The sequence below is a fragment of the Ursus maritimus genome, unplaced genomic scaffold (genome assembly GCF_017311325.1).
Source record: "Ursus maritimus isolate PB19 unplaced genomic scaffold, ASM1731132v1 scaffold_4, whole genome shotgun sequence".
In the NCBI taxonomy this organism is placed as follows: Eukaryota; Metazoa; Chordata; class Mammalia; order Carnivora; family Ursidae; genus Ursus; species Ursus maritimus.
Window position 1 is genome coordinate 93,756,367 of NW_024426552.1, and position 21,185 is coordinate 93,777,551.

At 37.1% G+C, this 21,185-nt stretch overlaps 1 protein-coding gene across 2 annotated transcripts in view; it reads left to right on the top strand.

Moving 5' to 3' along the window:
- Positions 1-21,185, top strand: part of WDR49 (WD repeat domain 49) — a 125,091-nt gene that overhangs the window by 11,189 nt on the left and 92,717 nt on the right. For both annotated transcript variants that reach the window (XM_040621645.1, XM_040621644.1), the window contains exons 2-4: positions 9,029-9,469; positions 16,476-16,652; positions 17,822-17,996. In XM_040621645.1, the coding sequence (XP_040477579.1) occupies positions 9,029-9,469; positions 16,476-16,652; positions 17,822-17,996 (793 nt within the window). The remainder of the gene's footprint in view (positions 1-9,028; positions 9,470-16,475; positions 16,653-17,821; positions 17,997-21,185) is intronic.

The following is a 21,185-nucleotide window of genomic DNA, read 5'->3' on the forward strand; positions in this document are numbered from 1 at the left end:
ACCGAAGTGTATTTGAAGAGCACAGCCTTGATGCTGAGTGCTTAAAATAGTGTTTGGCATGGAGCAGTCACTTAATAAATATTTGTTGAGTGAATGAATAAATAAGCCTACCCCATTCTACCTTGTGTGGTGTATAAGCTTAATATATATTCATTAAAGAGATCAGTGGATGGATAGATGGATGGATGGGTGAAAGTATCCCTCTAAGTGGCTTACAACTCATAATTTGACATTAATTTTCAGGATCTGGGAGCACATACTCACCAGTGAATGAGGGCAGTGAACTCTGGGCCAGTGACATGTTAACCCACTCTTTGCTTTGGTGTGGGAGAAAATCCCTAGATTTCTGAGCAAATTGGAATGTTGTCTCTCCATAGTTTTTAACTGGGACTTGCAGTCTTGTCTTGGGCAAGTCCTTATTTACAGAGTAGAGAAAAAAGGAGAAAAACTTTCTTTCCTCATTTCATCATAAACTATTGCTATTGGAAAAAATTACGGAAAAAACAAACATGAAGAGCATTCCTAAAAGTTGGCAGAATTTAAAAGAATTAGGTGTCAGCTTCAAGAATGTATTGCTGTGTTTTGCCTGCAAGTATGTAAATGTTTAGGCTTACTAGAATTCTTTTTCTAGCAACCAATTGGTGAGTCTTAGGAGGAGTGAGCTCTGTGAGGGTTTTGGGTATAGGCAATCTCATACTTTGTTGATGGAGATGTAAATTTGTACAGCCTTTTGCAGGAGGATTTGGCAAGACCTATCAAAAACCTTAAGAATGTTTAAATTCTGACTCGGCAATTCTGTTTCTAGGGAATTTCCCTCAGGAAGTAATTGGACAAGTGAACAAAGATGTATGTATTGGGATGTTTGTTGCAGGGCTGTTTATAGAGAACAGCAAAGCACTGGGAATGATTGGAATTTTTGATAAGGGGGCCATAAATTGCATGTCTTTTCCACAGCATATTGTGTAGCCATTAAAAATGATGGTAAAGACCAATATATATTGTACGAGGCACACCTTCACAGTTTGATGGAAGAGGAAAATGCAGCATCCAAAGATAATGTATATCATGACACCATTTGAAAAAATAATACACAGGTATTTCTTTTTCTGCCCAGAAAAAAAGTCTGACCTGTTGATGGCATTATGGAGGATTTTAAATTTCGGCTTATAGATTTTTTTTTTTTTAAAGATTTTATTTATTTATTTATTTGACAGAGATAGAGACAGCCAGTGAGGAGGGAACACAAGCAGGGGGAATGGGAGAGGAAGAAGCAGGCTCATAGCAGAGGAGCCTGATGCGGGGCTGGATCCCACAACTCCGGGATCACGCCCTGAGCCGAAGGCAGACGCTTAACCGCTGTGCCACCCAGGCGCCCCTCGGCTTATAGATTTTGTATTTTCTACACCAAATTTTTATGAATTATTTTGTGCAAAAAAGTAATTTTAAAAATGTGTTGGCACACTTAGACATTGCTAATTGAAGTTACATGATCTCAGTTTAAAAAAAGGTGGTCAAGTTTCTTGCAAAGGGTATATTTTTGAAGGTTTGCACTTAGGTTTCATGCTTAGTTTTCACAGAAGGTACAGCGAAATCTAAATCTTACAAATCTCAAAGGCTGAAGGGACTTGTACAAAGTCCATGCCTTTTTTTTTTTTTTAAGATAGCTTATGAGAACTGACTATATCTGCGAAAAATGGTTTCTAGGCAAAAGGAAACGATTTTTAGAATATTCTTTGAAAGGTTTTCAGAAAGACAGGAAGATTTTCTAAATATCTAAAGTTGTGTCCACTGAGATAATCAATCAGACTTTCCGAGTGTATTAGCTTTTTTGCAAGAACAATTGGAAGCAATACTGGGTTATTTTATTGCTCCATAGTTAAATAGACAGAGCAAAATAAATGTACAAACATTATCTTCAAAGGACTGAATGAGAATATGTTTTCTATTAGATAATACACTGTTCACTTGGGGCACCTGGGTGGCACAGCGGTTAAGCGTCTGCCTTCGGCTCAGGGCGTGATCCCGGCGTTATGGGATGGAGCCCCACATCAGGCTCCTCTGCTATGAGCCTGCTTCTTCCTCTCCCACTCCCCCTGCTTGTGTTCCCTCTCTCGCTGGCTGTCTCTATCTCTGTCAAATAAATAAATAAAATCTTTAAAAAAAATTACACTGTTCTCTTTTATTATAAGAGAAGTTCTAAGAGATGCTGGGCTACTAATTTTTACCTCCAAAAGACCAGAGAATCTTGACTAAAAGAAGTGAAAGAGTATACTTTCAAACGCTGTCAGGAGTTTTTGTTTGGAAAGTCTGCATTCAAATTGGAACAGATTATCTATGGGAAGAAGGTTATATTAAAGCCATACTTCTTACTAAAGTCAAATTAAAGTTTCAATTGAAGGGACCAAGAATTAATTATTTTTTGCTTATGTTTTATAATGAAATCAAATTTCCTAAATTCTTAATATTTCCCTAGCTATACTAAATATATGCTTGTGAATCTAGCTTGCTGAGGATGTGACTTCAACAATAATAACTTAAAGTTGGAATAAATTTGTTTAATGTAAAGATGGCCTTATATGCAGATTATCTTATTGTACCCTAATATAAACCCTGAATATTATTATGACTGACTTATGGTCACCCAAATATTATGGAGTGAATTTAGGCATAATATCCAGATGTTAACTATATTGGCATTAATTTTAGATATACATGTATACTTACATATACATGTATTTTTCTTCCAAAGTAAGTTATTTTGCTACTCAGTACTGAATCTAATACAGGTTGAGAGTTTATCTCAACTAAATCATGGTATAGGCAAGCTCATTTTTAGACTGAGGGACTCCTTTATCTTTCTTCCTGTGGAGATACCTTCTGCTGAGAAGTCCAGGATAGAAACCTCCGGCTCAGCAAACATTCATCAAGGAGCAGAAGTGGCTCACAAGGACCAAATGTGGGTCTTGTCTGTATGAAAGGGTCTTGGTCTCTGGAAACGGGTAGGTAAACTTTACTTTCACTGAGCTCACTTAGAACCATTTTCTATCTGAGGAAGAGCCGTTGAAACCGTGCGTACAGTTGCTATTTCATATGAAGCCCAAAACTAGCCTCTGCTGCCATGATGGCCACGGGCGGAGAAACGGAGAGCTTCCGTTATCCTGTTAGTAGAGTCTCCTTCACGTTCTTTGGACCCACTGAGAAGCCTCTTAGAAGGTCTAGTTAGCAACTAGCCACCCCGGATAGAGAGGACCAATTTACTAAAATTAGTAATTATGTACACTTCCAAATCCTTACACACACACACACACACACTCATATCAACAAATGAATTTAGCTAAATCCTTAGAGACGAGTCATTGCTAACATGAGGACATTGTATATATAGTCCTTCTATTATTTAAACTAGTTAGCAGGGAATTAACATTTATTGAGTATAATAAATGTGTTATACTCACCTTAAGTTATGCTGTGTGGTTCACATAAATTATCAGCTAATCCTGATAACAGCCCTAACAGTTAGTTATCATTATCCCTATTTGGAGGCGGAATAACTGAGGCTGAGGCTGAGAGCTCCATCCGCACAACCACACAATCGTCCCGCCGCAGTGCGTCATGTGTATAATACAATGAAATGTGTGAATCAGTTCTGGTCCCAGAACCTAAGTGGGAGCCATTGATCAAATGAGCATTAACCGTGCGGTCAAAGTTAATACATTTGTGCTTTTAAGTTTGTGTGAAAGAACACATACTTTCATTGTACATTGAGTTAATTTATTAAAGCTGGAGTGTAATAGAATTAATAAACACAAACCACATACACAAACCACATTATACAAGGTATAATGCTTCTTGAAACACGTTAGAAATTTTTAGTAAAAGCAAATTCCTAAATTTTAAGCAAAGGTATGGCAAAAATTGGTTTTATTTTCAAACTTAAATCAGTGAACAGTCAATAATAGAACTGTCCGGTGTATTATGTAATTGCTCGTTTCTGTCAAATTTCGTAAATCTTCTCCCAGTGCATATTGGCATTATCAATGTGCAGAAAATTATAAATTTGATAATGTATGTTACTTTGGGAAAGAAAGTCTGTTGTCATCTTTGTTTATGGTCTACTTGCAATTCCATATTCTAGAATATAACAAAGACTTATTTTGGTATTTATCAGTCAAAACAATTTCCTGTTCTTAGAAGTAAAAAAAAAAAAATCACTAATTCATAGGAAGAAAATACTCGATTCAGCTTTAAAATGTTTTATACATAAGATAATAACATAAATATAAGAGGTTGATTGATATCATTATGTAACAGTTTTAAAGTAAAAGATCAACATTGACTTAGTGTTTAGAAACATTTTGCAGTTTGGCTCAAATGGAGTGTTTTTACGATCAGATTTCTTTCTCCACACTTAAAATCTGGGTCACTGAAAAATTTCCATCTCTCTAAACTTTTTGGACTAAAAATAATTCAACAAAGAAAAGAATGATGGACTTCTGAGTAGTTCAAAGGGCTAGATACCAATTATTTCTCAGAAAGTTCATTTAATTAATTAAAAGCCTAGACTAAATTCTATTAAACACTTGATTACTTAGTTTTTGCACACATAATACTTCAGTTCACCTTTTTTTTTCAATTAAGACTTTACATTTTTAGAGTAGTTTTAGACTCACAACGTATTAAGAGGCAGATACAGAGATTACTTATATATCCTCTTCCCTGACACGTGCACAGCCTCCCCTGTTATCCGCATCCCCACCAGAGGGTGCACTTGTTCCCGTCGATGAACCTACATTGACACCTCACAGTCACCCAAAGTCCACACTTTATGTTAGGACCACTCTTAGTCTCGTCCATTCTGTGGGGTTTGGACAAGAGCATAATGACATATACCCACCATTATGGTGTCATACAGGGCAGCTTCACTGCCCTGGAAACCCTCTGGGCTCGGCCTATTCACCCTCCCCCACTCTAACCCCTGCCAACCACTGAACCTTTCACTGTTTCTGTGGTTTTGCCTTTTCTAGAATTTCGTGTAGCTGGAATCATACCATGCAACCTTTTCAGATTGTCTTTTTTCATTTAGTGGTATGCATTTAAGGTCCCTCCAGGTCTTTACATGGCTTAATAGCTCATTTCTTTTTAGCGCTGTACTATTCTATTCTCTGGATATACCACAGTTTATTTATTCATTCACCTCTGAAGGACATCAACTTGGTTGCTTCCAAGTATTGGCAATTACGATAAAGCTCCTATAAACATCCGTGTGCAGGTTTTTGTCTGAAAACCGAAGTTTTCAGTTCATTTGGGTTAATACCAAGGAGCATGATTGCTGGATCAGGTAATAAGAGTATGTTCAGTTTTCTAAGAAACCACCAAACTGTCTTCCAGAGAGGCTGTATGATGTTACATTCCCATCAGCAATGCGTGAGAGTTCCTGTTCTAGATCCTGTCGGCATTTGCTCTTGTCAGTGTCCCAGAATTTTGGCCATTCCAATAGGGTGTGTAGGGACACCTTGCTGTTTTGATTTGCATTTCCCTGATGACATATGATGTGGAGCTTCTTTTCATATGCTTTTTGCATATCTGTATATCTTCTTTTGTGAGGTATGAATTAAGGCCTTTGGCCCATTTTTAAATTGGATTGTTTTCTTATTGTTAAATTTTAAAAATATATTCTGGGTGAGTTCTTTATCAGATACATCTTTTGAAAATACTTTCTCCCAGTCTATGGATTTTCTCTCATTCATTTGACATTATATTTTGTAGAGCAGAAGTTCTTAATTTTAGTGAAGTCCAGATTTTTTTTTTAAGATTATTTATTTATTTATTTGACAGAGAGAGAGGCAGCCAGCGAGAGAGGGATCAAAAGCAGGGGGAGTGGGAGAGGAAGAAGCAGGCTCCCAGCAGAGCTGGAAGCCCGATGCGGGGCTCGGTCCCAGGACTCTGGGATCACGCCCTGGGTGGAAGGCAGCTGCTTGACGTCTGAGCTGCCCAGGCGCCCCGAGTGAAGTCCAGATTATTAGTTCTTTCTCTTGTGCATTGCACCTTTGGTGCTACAGCTAAAAAGTCATCACCAAACTGAAGGTCATCGAGGTTTGATTCTAGGTAATTGGCTAGGAGTTTTAGAGTTTTGTGTCTTACGTTTAGGTCTGTGATCCATTTTAAGTTAATTTTTGTGAAGGATGTAAGGTTTGTATCTAGATTCATTTTTTTATCGTGTGGCTGTCCAGTTATTCCAGCACCACTTGTTGAAAATACTATTTTTTTTCTACTGTATTACCTTGGACCGTTGTCAGAGATCTATTGACTAAATTTATGTGGGTCTATTTCTGGGCTCTCTGTTCCATTGATCTCTTTGTCTATTCTTATGCCAATACCACACCGTTTGGGTACTTACTATAGCTTTACAGTAAGTCTGGAAGTCAGGTAGAGTTAGTTCTCCAACTTTGTTCTTGCCCTTCAATATTGTGTTAGTTCATCTGGGTCTTTGACTTCTCCATATAAACTTTAGAATCAGTTTGTTGATATCTGCAAAATAACTTGCTGGGATTTTGATTGGAATTGCAAGGAATCTATAGATTATTTTGGGAAGAACTGAGATCTTGGCAGTATTGAGTCTTCCTATCTATAAGCGTGGACTATGTTTTCATTTATCTAGCTCTTCTTGATTTCATTGATTGGAGTTTTGTAGTTTACTTCATAAAGATCTTATGCATATTTTGTTAGATTTATATGCATTTCATTTTTCTGGATGCTGTGATAAATGGTATTGTGGTTTTAATTTCAAATTCCACTTACTGGTTGCTGGTATATAGCAAAGCAATTGACTTTTGCATGTTAACCTTGTATCCTGTGGTCTTGCTGTAATTATTATGAGTTCCAGGAGTTTATTTGTTGATTCTTTCAGGTTTTCTACATAGATGATTGTGCTACCTGTAAACAAAAACAGTTTTATTTCTTTTCCAGTCTGTATGCCTTTTATTTCCTTTCTGCATTAGCTAGAACTTTCATTATGATGTTAAAAAGCTATTGTGAGAGGAAGCATCCTTGTCTTGTACCAGATCTTAGTAGGAAAGCTTCCAGTGTCTCACCATTGAGTATGATGTTAAATGTATATTTTTGGGGTAGATATTCTTTAATAAGTTAAGGAAGTTCCCCCTCTATTCTTAGTTTACTGAGAGTTTTTATCATGAATGGGCATTGAATTTTGTCAAATACTTTTTCTTCATCTATTGATATGTCAGTTAATTTTACAAACAATTTTCTTGTGGCTGATATTGGTATACTCACTTTACAGATGGGGAAATTAACTCTCAGCAGTGAAGTAACTTGCCAGTAGTTCTCACAATTACTGGTGGAAGTAGGGTTAAACGTACAATGATATGACTCGCTCTACAGTATGCTGTCTCCTGGTGCTTACTATCAATCCTGACTCCTTGGCTCCAAGGTAGTAGGAAGAGTAGATTCTCTCATCATGAATCTCACCAAACCAAATAGCCTATTAAAATAGTAAAAGATATACTTAGTTGAAATATTGTTTCAAATAATATTTTTAAAAATTTTTAAAAGATTTTATTTATTTGTCAGAGAGAGAAAGAGCATAAGCAGGGGAACGGCAGGCAGAGGGAGAAGCAGGCTCCCTGTGGAGCAAAGAGCCCAATGTGAAACTCAATCCCAGGACCCCGGGATCATGACCTGAGCAGAAGGCGGACACAACCAACTGAGCCACCTTCAAAGGCATCCCTCAAAGAATAATAATATTAACAATACGGTATTCTCATTATGCACAGATTTTGTATTTGTGAGTTTGCCTACTTGCTGAAATTTATTTGTAACCTCTAATTAATACTGGAGATGCTTTCATGGTCATTCGCAGACATGGACAGAGTGGCCAAAGATTTCAGCCTCTGATGTACGTATTCCAGGCTGAGGTCAGACAACGTGACACTCTGCCTTTTTATTCTAGCTCTCATACTGCAAACAAGTATCCTATTTGCTGTCTACATAGTGCCAAGTTCTTTATGTGTTTTGTGTCTTTGTTGGTGATTTCACTGTTTAAAAATCGCCCCCAAGTGTGGTGGTAAAGTTCTGTTTAGTGTCCTTAAGTGCAAGAAGACACTGAGGTGCCTTACGGAGAAAACACGTGTGTTAGATAAGCTTTATTCAGCTGGTAAATGAATCCAATATTAGTAAATTAACTATATATATTAAATTAAGTGTCTTTCCATGGAAACACACAAAACAAATTATGAATTGATCAAGTGATGAAAGTATTGTGACCAGAGGCTCATAGAAACATGACTCTGTGTTTCCTCTCAAAACTGTGGTCCAGTATCTGCTAATTTAGTATTGGCAAAGACTTTATAGGGCATAAGTAAGACTAATAACAAAAATCAACCATATATGGTTTCACTGTCATGGCATATTTGTAATGGTGTATTTATAGAAGTGGACTTCTTGCTTTTGGATTAGTTTCAGTGTCATATAATTTTACTGGCTGTGCTAAACTCTGTCCACCCATCATCTGTGAACCACTATACTAGTTTCCTACTGATGTTACACCAAATTACCACAAACTTAGTAACTTCAAACACACAAATTCATGATCTTACTTTGGAGGTCGAAGTCCAAAATGGGTTGTGCTGGGCTCAAGTCAGGGTGTTGTCAGGATCGCCTGCCTTCTGGAGGCTCTAGTGGAGACTGCTGCCCTGCCTTTTCTTGCTTCTGGAGGTGTATGCATTCCTTGGAATATAGCTCCACATTACTCCGCCTGCTGCTTCCATCATTATATAAGTCTCTGCCTCCCTTTTCCAGTTATAAGGATATTTGTTCTTAAACATGTCAGCTTGTAGCCTTGTCAGTTATGTGCTCCCCAGTCCCAATTAATATATAGTCCTGTTATAGAGTAAAAGACATTTGTCTTTGCATCTTGGAATATTTGCTGATTAGGTCCATATTTGGGGATGGGACGGTGCTCTGGTATTTATGGATGGTTTCACTATTGTCTTGTTTTTATTCTTATTTCTAGCCCTCAGAGCCATGTCAAACCATTTGCATGTCCAAAGAAGAGTTTATGCAAAGGATGACAAAGATTGTTGGTTGGGGCACAAAAGAAGAATATGGGGAATTCTTCGACAGAGTAGATGTGGCCCAAGATGGCTTCATTAACTGGGACAAGCTGACTTCATTTATGCTGTCAGCCCTTTACGAGAAAGACGAACGAGCAAAGGCAACTGTGGTTCCCCAGTGGAAAGACCTTGAATTCCTCCCAGTGAAACACAAGGACACCATTCAAAAAGTAATTTTCTTAAAAAGTTCAAGTCGTTATCTGACCATCAGTAAGGAAGGTTTATTAGGAATCTGGGGAGAGAATTTAAAGCTGCAAGAAACCCTTCCCATCACTTCAGATGCCACCAAGCTTAAACACCTGTGGGTGACAAGTCTGGTTTCTCTGGAAAATGTAAACAAGGTACCAAGTCTTCATAAATAAGTTTACTACTTTATTTTTTTTAAGATTTTTTAATTTGTTTATTTGAGAGAGAAAGAGGGGAGAGATAGAAAAAGAGAGAGAGATATCACTAGTGGGGTGGGGAGTAGAGGGAGAGGCAGACTTCCTGCTGAGCAGGGAGCCCAATGCAGGACTCGATCCCAGGACCCTGGGATCATGACCTAAGCTGAAGGCAGATGCTTAACTGACTGAGTCACCCAGGCACCCTAAATTTACTACTTTAAAAGGGGGAAATTGATGAGACAGGGCTCCTGGTCACTATCAAGTGTAACACTGGCAGTGGCAGAGAGCTGTAGTAGCCCTCTGTGCCTCTCCTCTGACATGGAGGGAATGCAAGTGGAGCCAAGAGGGCTACTCGATTTCCCAAACTGTTTTCTTGGGTACCTTTAAAGGACACAGCTGATGGTGACTCAGATTCTTGGCTCTGTCCCGAATGTGGCCATGCTGCATTGCTGGCTCGTAAGATGTTTCCGACTCTATAGTCTATAGTAGAATCATGGGCCCATATGCAGAGCTGAGAGGCTGTAACAATGTGTGGCACAGCTCAATACAGTTACAAGGAATGCTTATCTGATTTTAACCACTGTTCTAGCCAGTTTCCTAATTATGACGGGGAGGGCCCCCTAAGTACAAATACCCTTATGTGACTCGACCTATAAGTAAGATAACACATTGAAAGGAAAATCAGTTTGTGAGGGAAGGATGAAGAAGCTTAAAGAATCCATATTCTTAGTATTTTATATTAAGCAGATGGCAAACTTTTTATGAAAATTCTTAAATGCACACACAGGCAGAAATAATAGTGTTAAGAACCAATATTTACCCTTAACCATTTCCAATTCACAGCCAATCTAGTTTTATCTATATCTCCCCACTTTTGAAACCTAAGTAATGTAATTATTTAATCTGTAAATATTTCGTCTTTCTAAAAAGTCTCCCTTTTAACATAACCATAATACTGCTATCACATTTAATATCAATTATAATAATTCCTTACTATCATCAAATATTCAGTCATGTACATATTTTCCTGTCTTATAATTTTTAATAGTCTGTTAATTCCTTGTTTAATAGTTTGTTTGAATCAGGATCTGAATAAGGTCCAGACCACCGTGAATTGTTGATTGGTCTCTTTTGATCTACATGTTTTTCTCCACCTCTTCTGTATTGCTCCATTGTTTTGTTCTTGCTGTTGCTGTTTTTGTTAAAGAAACTAGGTATTTGTCCTTTAGAGTTTCCCGCAGTCTGGATTTTGTGGACTGTATTTAGATAGGGTTGTTGAACATGTCCACTTGTTCCCCATATTTCTGGTATATTGGTAGTCAGATCTAAAGACTTGATCAGTTTTAGAATTGTTTGTTCTGGAATACAGGTTCCTCAGTTGGTAGGCACAAAATGCCTGTTCTCTCTCTTCTTGGGACATTAACAGTTACCACTGATTATTCCTTGATCTATCAGTTTATTTAGGGGTTACAAGATGATGACGACATTCTACGTTCATCATTTCCTCTTTATAAAGTGAAATACCTCTATAGAAAGAAATTCCCCTTGTTAATTATTTAGCCATAATGTAGTACAAATCATAGACCAAAGACAGGATAAATGACTAATTCTTTACTTTTATTTACCAGCATTCAAAATCCTCTAAAGATGAAAAATGAGTACCAGTATCATTACAAACTCATGAGTTTAAGCAATTTGATTTCTTTCAGTCCACTGAGTTATCAATCCATCCTTAAAATTGTACCATCTTTGGACACCAGGATGAATACAAGTTAGCTTCTGAGTCTTTTCTGATATAAAGTGTATTAGTCTTTGAAAGCTTCTTTGCTTTCTGGTATGACAAAATGTTCCAGAATCATCTTGCATATTTATTATGCCAGATCCAGAATCAGCCATTTCTCCAAAGACCCAGGTTCTTTTTAGTGGCAAATGGTATGCTCTGATGCCTGGAACATAAAGAATCATCATCATCATCATCATTTGCTTCCTATGTGACATGCCTTACTCTATTAATCTTCTCAAGATCAGCATAAGGTGGGTATCATTCCCACTTTAGGAATGAGAGACTAGGCAAGGAGAGGTGGAATTTGCCCCCAGTCACATAGGATGTAATCAGTGTTGCAAGATTTGTAAACAGAGGCAGCTTGGTTTCAGAACCTGTTTCAGAGTCTTTGCTGCCTCTGGAATAGTAGCTGATGTCGTATCCAGTTCCTTCTTTCTAAGGATCTGGTGTTAATAATGTTAACTGTATTGATTAAAACATAGTTCAAGTCCAGATTTTCTTTTATATCTGTGTGCAGCATTCTATTATTATCATGTAATATTTGTGTTGTTATATTGTGTGATGATTATGTGGCATTGTTTCTTCTTTCCAGGACTGATGATGAAATCTTAGCCTTTTTCCTTTGCACTTAGTCAACATGGAAGTTTTAAAAATGTTGCTTTTTTCTTCTTTTCTCAAACAGCTTTATTGAGGTATAATTACACAAAATGTACTGCACATATTAAAAGTACCCAAGTGGATAGATTTTTAATGTGTTTAGATACTGTGAAAAATCAACAGTACAATGAAGATAATGAACATATTCATCTTCCTTAAAAGTTTCCTTGTGCTCTTTTGAAGTCCCCTGTTCAACTCCTCCCATCTCTCTTTGTCGGGTAGCAACTAATATGCTCACTGTCACTATACAATAGTTAGCATTTTCTAGAGTTTTATATAATTGACATCAAACAGTGTGTACTCTTTTTGGTCTGACTTCTTTAGCTTGGCTTGGATTTTGAGATACATCTGTAGTTCAGCAATGTGGCAGGATACAAAATCAATGTGCAGAAATCAGTTACTTTTCTATATACTAACAATGTAACTGTAGAAAGAGAAATTAAGGAATCAATTGCATTCACAATAGCAACAAAAACCATAAGATACCTAGGAATAAACCTAACCAAAGAGGTAAATGATCTATACTCTAGAAACTACAGAACACTTACGAAAGAAATTGAGAAAGATACAAAAAGGTGGAAAAACATTCCATGCTCATGGATTAGAAGAATGAACATTGTTAAAATGTCTGTCCTGCCCAGAGCAATTTACACTTTCAATGCGATCCCTTTTAAAATACCATTGGCATTTTTCAAAGAGCTGGAACAAACAATCCTAAAATTTGTATGGAACCAGAAAAAGACCCTGAATTGCCAAGGGAATGATGAAAAAGAAAAACTAAGCTGGGGGCATCACATTGCCTGACTTAAAGCTATATTACAAGGTTGTTATCACTAAGACAGCATGGTATTGGCACAAAAACAGACACGTAGACCAATGGAACAGAATAGAAACTCCAGAAATGGACCCTCAACTCTATGGTCAACTAATCTTTGACAAATCAGGAAAAAAATATCCAATGGAAATAAGACAGTCTCTTCAATAAGTGGTGCTGGGAAAATTGGACAGCTACATATAGAAGAATGAAACTGGACCATTCCCTTACATCATACACAAAGATAAACTCAAGATGGATGAAATACCTTGATGTGAGACAGGAATCCATCAAAATCCTAGAGGAGAACATAGGCAGCAACCTCTTCGACATCAGCCACAGTAACTTCTTTCAAGAAACATTTCCAAACGCAAGGGAAACAAAAGCAAAAATGGACTTTTGGGACTTCCTCAAGATAAAAAGCTTCTGCACAGTGAAGGAAGCAGTCAACAAAACTAAGAGGCAACACACGTAATGGGAGAAAATATTTGCAAATGACACTACAGATAAAGGGCTGATATCCAAGATCTATAAAGAACTTCTCAAACTCAACACTCAGAAAACAAATAACCCAGTCAAAAAGTGGACAGAAGACATGAACAGACACTTCTCCAAAAAAGACATACAAATGGCTAACAAACGCACGAAAAATTGCCAGTATCACTAACCATCAGGGAAATACAAAGCAAAACCACAATGAGAGATCACCTTACACCAGTTAGAATGGCAAAAATTAACAAAACAGGAAACAACAAATGTTGGCAAGGATGTGGAGAAAGGGGAACCCCCTTACACTGTTGGTGAGAATGCAAGCTGGTACAGCCATTCTGGAAAACAGTATGGAGGTTCCTCAAGATGTTAAAAATAGAGCTATTCTACGACTCAGAAATTTCACTGCTAGGTATTTACTCCAAAGATACAGATGTAGTGAAAAGAAGGGGCACATGCATCCCAATGTTCATAGCAGCAATGTCCACAATAGCTAAACTCTGGAAGGAGCCGAGACATCCTTCAATAGATGAATGGATAAAGAAGATGTGATCCATATATACAATGAAATATTACTCAGCCATCAGAAAGGATGAATATCCACCATTTGCATCGACATGGATGGAACTGGAGGAGATTATGCTAAGTGAAATAAGTCAAGCAGAGAAAGACAATTATCATATGGTATCACTCATGTGTGGAACATAAAGCAATAGCACGAAGGACCGTAGGGGAAGGGAGGGAAATCTGAAGGGGGAGAAATCAGAGAGGGAGATGAACCATGAGAGACTATGGACCCCCGGAAACGAATTGAGGGTCTCAGAGGGGAGGTGACTGGGGGAGGGGGTAACAGGGTGATGGGTATTAAGGAGGGCAAGTGTTGTGATGAGCACTGGGTGTTATATGTAACTAATGAATCATTGAACACTACATCAAAAACTAATGATGTACTATACAATGGCTTACTGAACATAATAAAAAAGTAGTTTATCTTTTTATTGTTGTGTGATATTTCATAGTGTGGATATAGCACATCCTTACCAATATTTGGTATAATCAGGGTTTCTTTTTCCCCTCTTAATTTTAGCCATTTTAAAAGGTTTTTTTTTTTTATCTTATTGTGGTTTGAATTCACATTTCCTTAATGACTAATAATATTGAGCATATCTTCATATGTTGATTTGCTACCTATATATCCTCTTTGGTGAAGTGTCTGTTCTAATCTTTTGCCCATTTCGTTGTTGTATTTATTTTGTTGAGTTTTGAGGCTTCTTTATATATTCTGGAGGTATACATTTATCAGATGGATAATTTACAAATACTGTATCACAGCACGTGTTTTGTTGTTTTGTCTTTGTGTTCCTAACACTGCTTTTGGTAATATCATTTTCAGATTGTACATTAGTAGTGTATAGAAATAAAATAGATTTTTTTTAAAGATTTTATTTATTTATTTGACAGAGATAGAGACAGCCAGCGAGAGAGGGAACACAAGCAGGGGGAGTGGGAGAGGAAGAAGCAGGCTCATAGCGGAGGAGCCCGATGTGGGGCTCGATCCCAGAACGCTGGGATCACGCCCTGAGCCGAAGGCAGATGCTTAACCGCTGTGCCACCCAGGCGCCCCAGAAATAAAATAGATTTTAAGAAAATGATCTTATATCCTGCAACTTCACTGAAGCCATTTATTGGTTTTGATCATTTTTGTTGTTGTTATTGTTATCTTTTAGGATTTTCCATGTTTAAGCTCATGTCATCTACTCATAAAGATAGTCTAACTTCTTCCTTCCCAATCTGGATGCTTTTATTTCTTTTTCTTGTCTAATTTCCCTTCCTGGAAATTCCAGTGTGGTATGAATAGCAGTGGTGAGAGTGAACATCCTCATCACATTCTTGATCTTAAGAAGAATACATTCAATTTTCCACCATTAAGTATGATAGCAGCTATGTGATTTTTTTGTATATATCAGGTTGAAGAAGTTTCCTTCTCTTCCTGGTTTATTGAGCATTTTTTTTTTTTCATGAAAATGTGTTGGATTTTGTCTAATACATTTTTTGGTATGTATTGAGATATTCATATAGTTTTTGTCCTTTATTTTATTAACATAGAATATTACATTGATATTTGTACGTTAAAGTAGCCTTGCATTCTGGTATAAATATTGCTTGGTCATGGTATGTAATTTTTTTATACGTTGTTGGATTCTCTTTGCTAGTGTTTAATTGAAGATTTTTACATCTATATTCATTAGGGAGATAAAGTTGCAGTATTCTTGTGATGTCTTTGTGTGGTTTTGGTAATGAGATAGTACTGGTTTCATCAAGTGATTCGGGCAGTATTCCCTCCACTTTTTTTTTTTTTTTTTTTGGATGAGTTTGAGAAACATTGGTGTTAATTCTTCAAATGTTTGGTCGCATTTATTAGTGAAATCATCTGGGCATGGGATTTTCTTTGTGAGAATTTTGTTTTGATTCCTAATTCAGTTGTTTTACTTACTATTTGTCAGCTGAGATTCTGTATTTGGTTCTGAGTTAGTTTAGGTAATATTTTTGTCTCCAGGAATTTGTCTTGGCATCTCATCTAGGCTATCTACTTTGCTGGCCTTCCATTGGTTACGATATTCTCTTATAATCCCCTTTTATTTCTATCAGGCATTAGTAGTGTACTCTTTTATTTCTTATTTTCGTAATATGTATTTTCACTCTTTTTTTTTTTAAATCTTGGGGTAGTTTAGCTATAGTTTTATCAATTTTATCACCAAATTTCTTTACCCTTTTAAAAATGGTTTTGGGATTTTATCTGACTTGTGAAGCTACTTAACAGAGTTTTTATCAACTGATTTTTATGAAAGCCTCTGCTTGCTTTGTAAAACATTGTTTGTAAAGCTTCTGGCATGACCGTGTGATGCTGTCGCCCTCTGTCTTTGTTTTTTCTATGTGATTAATCATCTCATCTCCCATGGATGGAAGAGGTTGGCAGGTGTGTGAAGTGGGGATACAGAAGAAAGTATGTTCAAATGCCTTTAATGGGAAGAATTTTTTTCTTGGCTAGCGTCCAAAGTTAGAATAAAGTACACTAGTGCCACCATGCTATGTTTCTGTAATACTTAGTGACCCTCAGGGAACAGTGTCTGCTTTGGTGCTAAGATTTGCATGTCTCCTTTGTATACCGATTTCACTAAATTCATCAGAAATGCTTTCGGATTTTCTGTTTGCTACTTTAGATAGCAGTGGCTTTTACGAGTAAAGAGATTTGTTTCTATGATCTGCTGTCCAAAGGAGGATTTCCTTGTCAATATAAACTCCAAGGCCTGAAAGGAACGCCAATTTGTATGGAATATTGGTATGACCCCCTTGATGCCAACGAATCAGTTCTTTCTTTTGGGGACATAACTGGAAAGGTAAGTGAGGAAAGATTGAACTATGGATTTATTTTAGTTTTTTTCTTTTTTTCTTTTTTATAATAAGTTTTTATTATGTTATGTTAGTCACCATACAGTACATCCCTGGTTTTTGATGTAAAGTTCGATGATTCATTAGTTACGTATAACACCCAGTGCACCATGCAATACGTGCCCTCCTTACTACCCATCACCGGTCTATCCCATTCCCCCACCCCCTCCCCTCTGAAGCCCTCAGTTTGTTTCTCATAGTCCATAGTCTCTCATGTTTCATTCCCCCTTCTGTTTACTATGGATTTAATCATCAAACTGTAGCTTGGTATAGAAATAGAATACAAAGAGGGTGACCTCTGAACTTACAGATTATAAGGCCACACATACTGAACATAGAAAAGGTGGATTAGGTCACAGTTCCTTTTCTTGCTTACAAAGACAATCTTCATGTGGTTTTCTTGCCAATTATTAAATGCCTAAAGTTATCTCTTACAACTCTTTCAGATTAATTATACTGGTTTTCATTCACAAGCCTCCTCTGTAACAGCCTCCTGGGCAGTGCTTAGTTCCTGTGTCATGTAACAGCGGGATAGATGCATTTGTGAGGATAGCACACAAACCCAGACATTGGATACGATGATTTGTCTTCCTATGACATTCCACCCACCTGCTGCAAGAGTATTACGTGCTGAATGACACAAGAATATGCCCACGAACACTGAAGTAGTCTGATTTGAACAATTTCCTTTCCTACTCGTGAAAGCTTTGCATTCTTTGTGTGTTTAATAACAAGTGTATCATAAAAGCAAATAATGAACTGCCCTTGGTAATTTCTTTACCAACATGGTCATTGTTCTGTCTTTTACTATAACTGCCTGCATCCTTTAAATAATATTGGGGAAATTCCCATTAATTCAATAGCTATTCCTTAATAATCCTTTAAAAAATATTTTATTTATTTATTTGACCGAGAGCACAAGCAGAGAGAGAAGCAGGCTCCCCGCTGATGCAGGACTCGATCCCACGATCCCGGGATCATGACCTGTGCTGAAGGCAGATGCTTAACCAACTGAGCCACCCAGGCATCCCTATTCCTTATTAATCTTAAGGAACATCAAATCTTTGGCAACAATTACACCGTCCATGTGTGTTTTCCTTTCAACATCTCTCTTAAGGTTCAGGCAGTTGCTTTCACGACGGCCTTGATTTCCCTGTTTGAGCGTCCTGGAAGTGCACACGAAGATGCAGAAGCCACGGTGACCATCAGCTGGGCAGAGCTGCGCTCTGGCTCTCACAGGTGCTGCTGCACATTAGAGCACAATCTTCATCACGGAGACTGGGTCAGGCAAGGTACTGAAGTTGAGCAGTAATGAAGGAGATGGCCACCTTCAACTGCTACATTTATCTTCTTTGATGAAAATGTTTCCCACAAACTGTTAGTCTCAAAACCAGTAATTGGTTCTCTGGAGGTTTTGGCCTGGACTGTCTGTTAGCTTCTGCACACTAGCAGGAATTTCTTTCTTTTCTTTCCTTCTAAAATGTAATGCAATTAATTCAGGGGAACTGTGCACTCAAGACATCTCAAGAGAAGAAAGAATATGGTCACAAAATCCATTTAACTCCAACCCAACTCTGATCCTAAAAATCTCCTCTAGTCACATCCAGGGCTACTCAGAGAAAGTAACAAGTTCCCTCAAAACCACTCCTTTGTTTTCTTCATGTTTTCATGAAAGTATATTAGTTTGACCATCTTCAAAATGGATCTTCTTAATTTTCTTCTTTTCCCCCTTTTTGCTGATATGACTGAGTTCCTCTGATGTAAAGTACTTGAGCAGTCTGTGTGATAGGACTATGCTATAAAACAGCATCTATGGAAAGCCACAACTTTCTTAAAACCTTGTCACCAGTGAGTTTGCTAGTTTCACAATATATCTAATTTTTACAAAATTTGCATATGATGGTTCAAGATCCACATGTGCAATACTTGCTCTGATGTCTCTTTTGGTCCAGATGCTAAAGACTATGGTCATTTTTTCACTTCTAAATTGCTACATTCAATTACGCCCATTGAAAGGAATGGAAACTAACAATCTCTTTGACTGTTATGTCATAGGTCTATTCCTCATATACTTTGAAGGGGAGACAGTCAAATGGACCCAGCTAGTAGTTTTAGCCTCTTTGGGGTATTTGTATTTTTTTTCTTCAATATAAATCTTATCATGCCTTTGGTACCTTCTGCCCATTCCTTAATTCTGGAATGATATTGAATGTGGGAAAAACAAAAGATCGTATTTTTTGGTTTTCTACTATGTGTCACAGGTACAAAATTATGTGTTATGTTTGCATAACATGGAAACAAGAATCACAGTACTAGGAACTGTACAGAGCTATTGCAGCTTCTTCCAAACAAGCATGGTAATTGAAGTATGGTTGACACACAGTGTTGCATTAGTTTCAGGTGTACAATATAGCAATTCCACAGTCTGTATGTTATACCGTGTTTGCCACAAGTATAGCTACCATCTGCTACCATATAATGCTATTACAGTATCTTTGACTTTACTCCCTATGCTGTGCCTTTCATTCCCATGATTTATTCATTCTGTAACTGGAAGTCTGTATTTCCCACTCCCTTTCATCCATTTTGTCCATCCCCCACCCTCAGCAAGCATCAGTTTGTTCTCTGTCCTTATGGGTCTCTTTTTGCTTTTTTTTGTTTATTTATTCATTTGTTTTGTTTTTTAGATTCCACATATAAGTGAAATCGTGTGGTATTTGTCTTTCCCTGTCTGATTTATTTCACTTAGCATAATATCCTTTAGGTCCATTTATGTTGTTGCAAATTAGAAGCTCTCATTCTTTTTTATGGCTGAGTAATAGTCCAGTGTGTGTGTGTGTGTGTGTGTGTGTGTGTGTGTGTATGTATATACACCACATCTTCTTTATTTTCCATATCTTGTCTATTGTAAATAATGCAATAACATAGAAGGGCATATATCTTTTTGAATGAGTGCTTTTGGGTTTTTTAGGATAAATACCTAAGAGTAGAATTACTGGATCATGGTATTTCTATTTTAATTTTCTGAGAAACCTCCACAGTGGCTACACAATCTACATTCCCACCAACAATGCATGAGGGTTCCTTTTTCTCTATATCCTCACCAACATTTGTTATTTATTTTCTTTTTGATTCTATCCATTCAGACAGGTGTAAGGTGATATCTCTTGTGGGTTTGATTTACATTTCCCTGATGATTAGAGATGTTGAGCATCTTCTCATGTGTCTATTGGCCATCTGTATATCTTCTTTGGAAAAATAACTATTCATGTCCCCTGCCCATTTTTTTTTTAAGATTTGATTTATTTATTTGACAGAGAGAGAAACAACCAGTGAGAGAGGGAACACAAGCAGGGGGAGCGGGAGAGGAAGAAGCAGGCTCCCAGGGGAGCAGGGAGTGCAATGCGGGCCTTGATCCCAGGACCCTGGGATCATGCCCTGAGCCGAAGGCAGATGCTTAACGACTGAGCCACCCAGGTGCCCCCCTGCCCATTTTTTAATTGGATTATTAATATTTTTTTGCATTGATTTATATAAGTTCTTTATATATTTTGGATACTAATCCCTTTTTGGTTATATCATTTGCAAATATCTTCTTCCATTCAGTAGGATGCCTTTTCATTTTGTTGATGGTTTCCTTTGCTGTGAAAAAGCCTTTTATTTTGGTGCAGGTCCAGTAGGTTATTTTTACAAGTATGATATTTTACTACATAAAACAAAAACTAGATAGACTATAGTAATAAAGTAATAGCTTTTAAAAATCTACTTGTAGTAGGCTTCCTGAAGTTTGGTGTATTATTTGAGTTCCATGACCTTAAATTAATAAGAATATGTACAGAGAAGTAGCTAACAGAATTCTGTTTAAATTTGATATTATTTTCTCTGAATATGAAATACTAAATACAAAATACTCTCTTCATACTCAGAGAATGAAAAGTTCCTACTCTAGACCCTGTCATAGTTTCGTTTAAACCTCTCCAAAATCAGCTGTGCTGTAAAGTAACCACTTATAAGTCTGTTAAGTCTGTAAAGGTGCAAGACAAGGATTTTTCTATAGGTCCATGTGAAGTCATTGCTCATCATGTTTCCAAAGTATCATTCTGATCTTTGGTTCCCTCGTCTACTGACAAAAGAACATGGGAACTTAGTTTAGTATCAGCACTATAATTCATGTTTATGACCAAAAAAATCCAACTTTGGAGTCTGGCTTCTAAATCACTGCAATTAGGAATTGGTTACAGAAAAGTTTTACATGTAAAAGCAATATCAAGGATCTTTGCTGTCTAATTTGGATTACATTTTTCTTAGCTCTGTGAATCAAAACTCATTATAATTAAGTGAATAATTTTTAGAAAAATAGCTGAAAAATATATTTATTTTAGTCAGTTTGAACTGCAGACTTAATGTGTCAATCAAACAACAATTATTTATCTTTTATGTGATTTAAAACTGTCTTAGGCATTGGAGACTGTAGAAGAAAG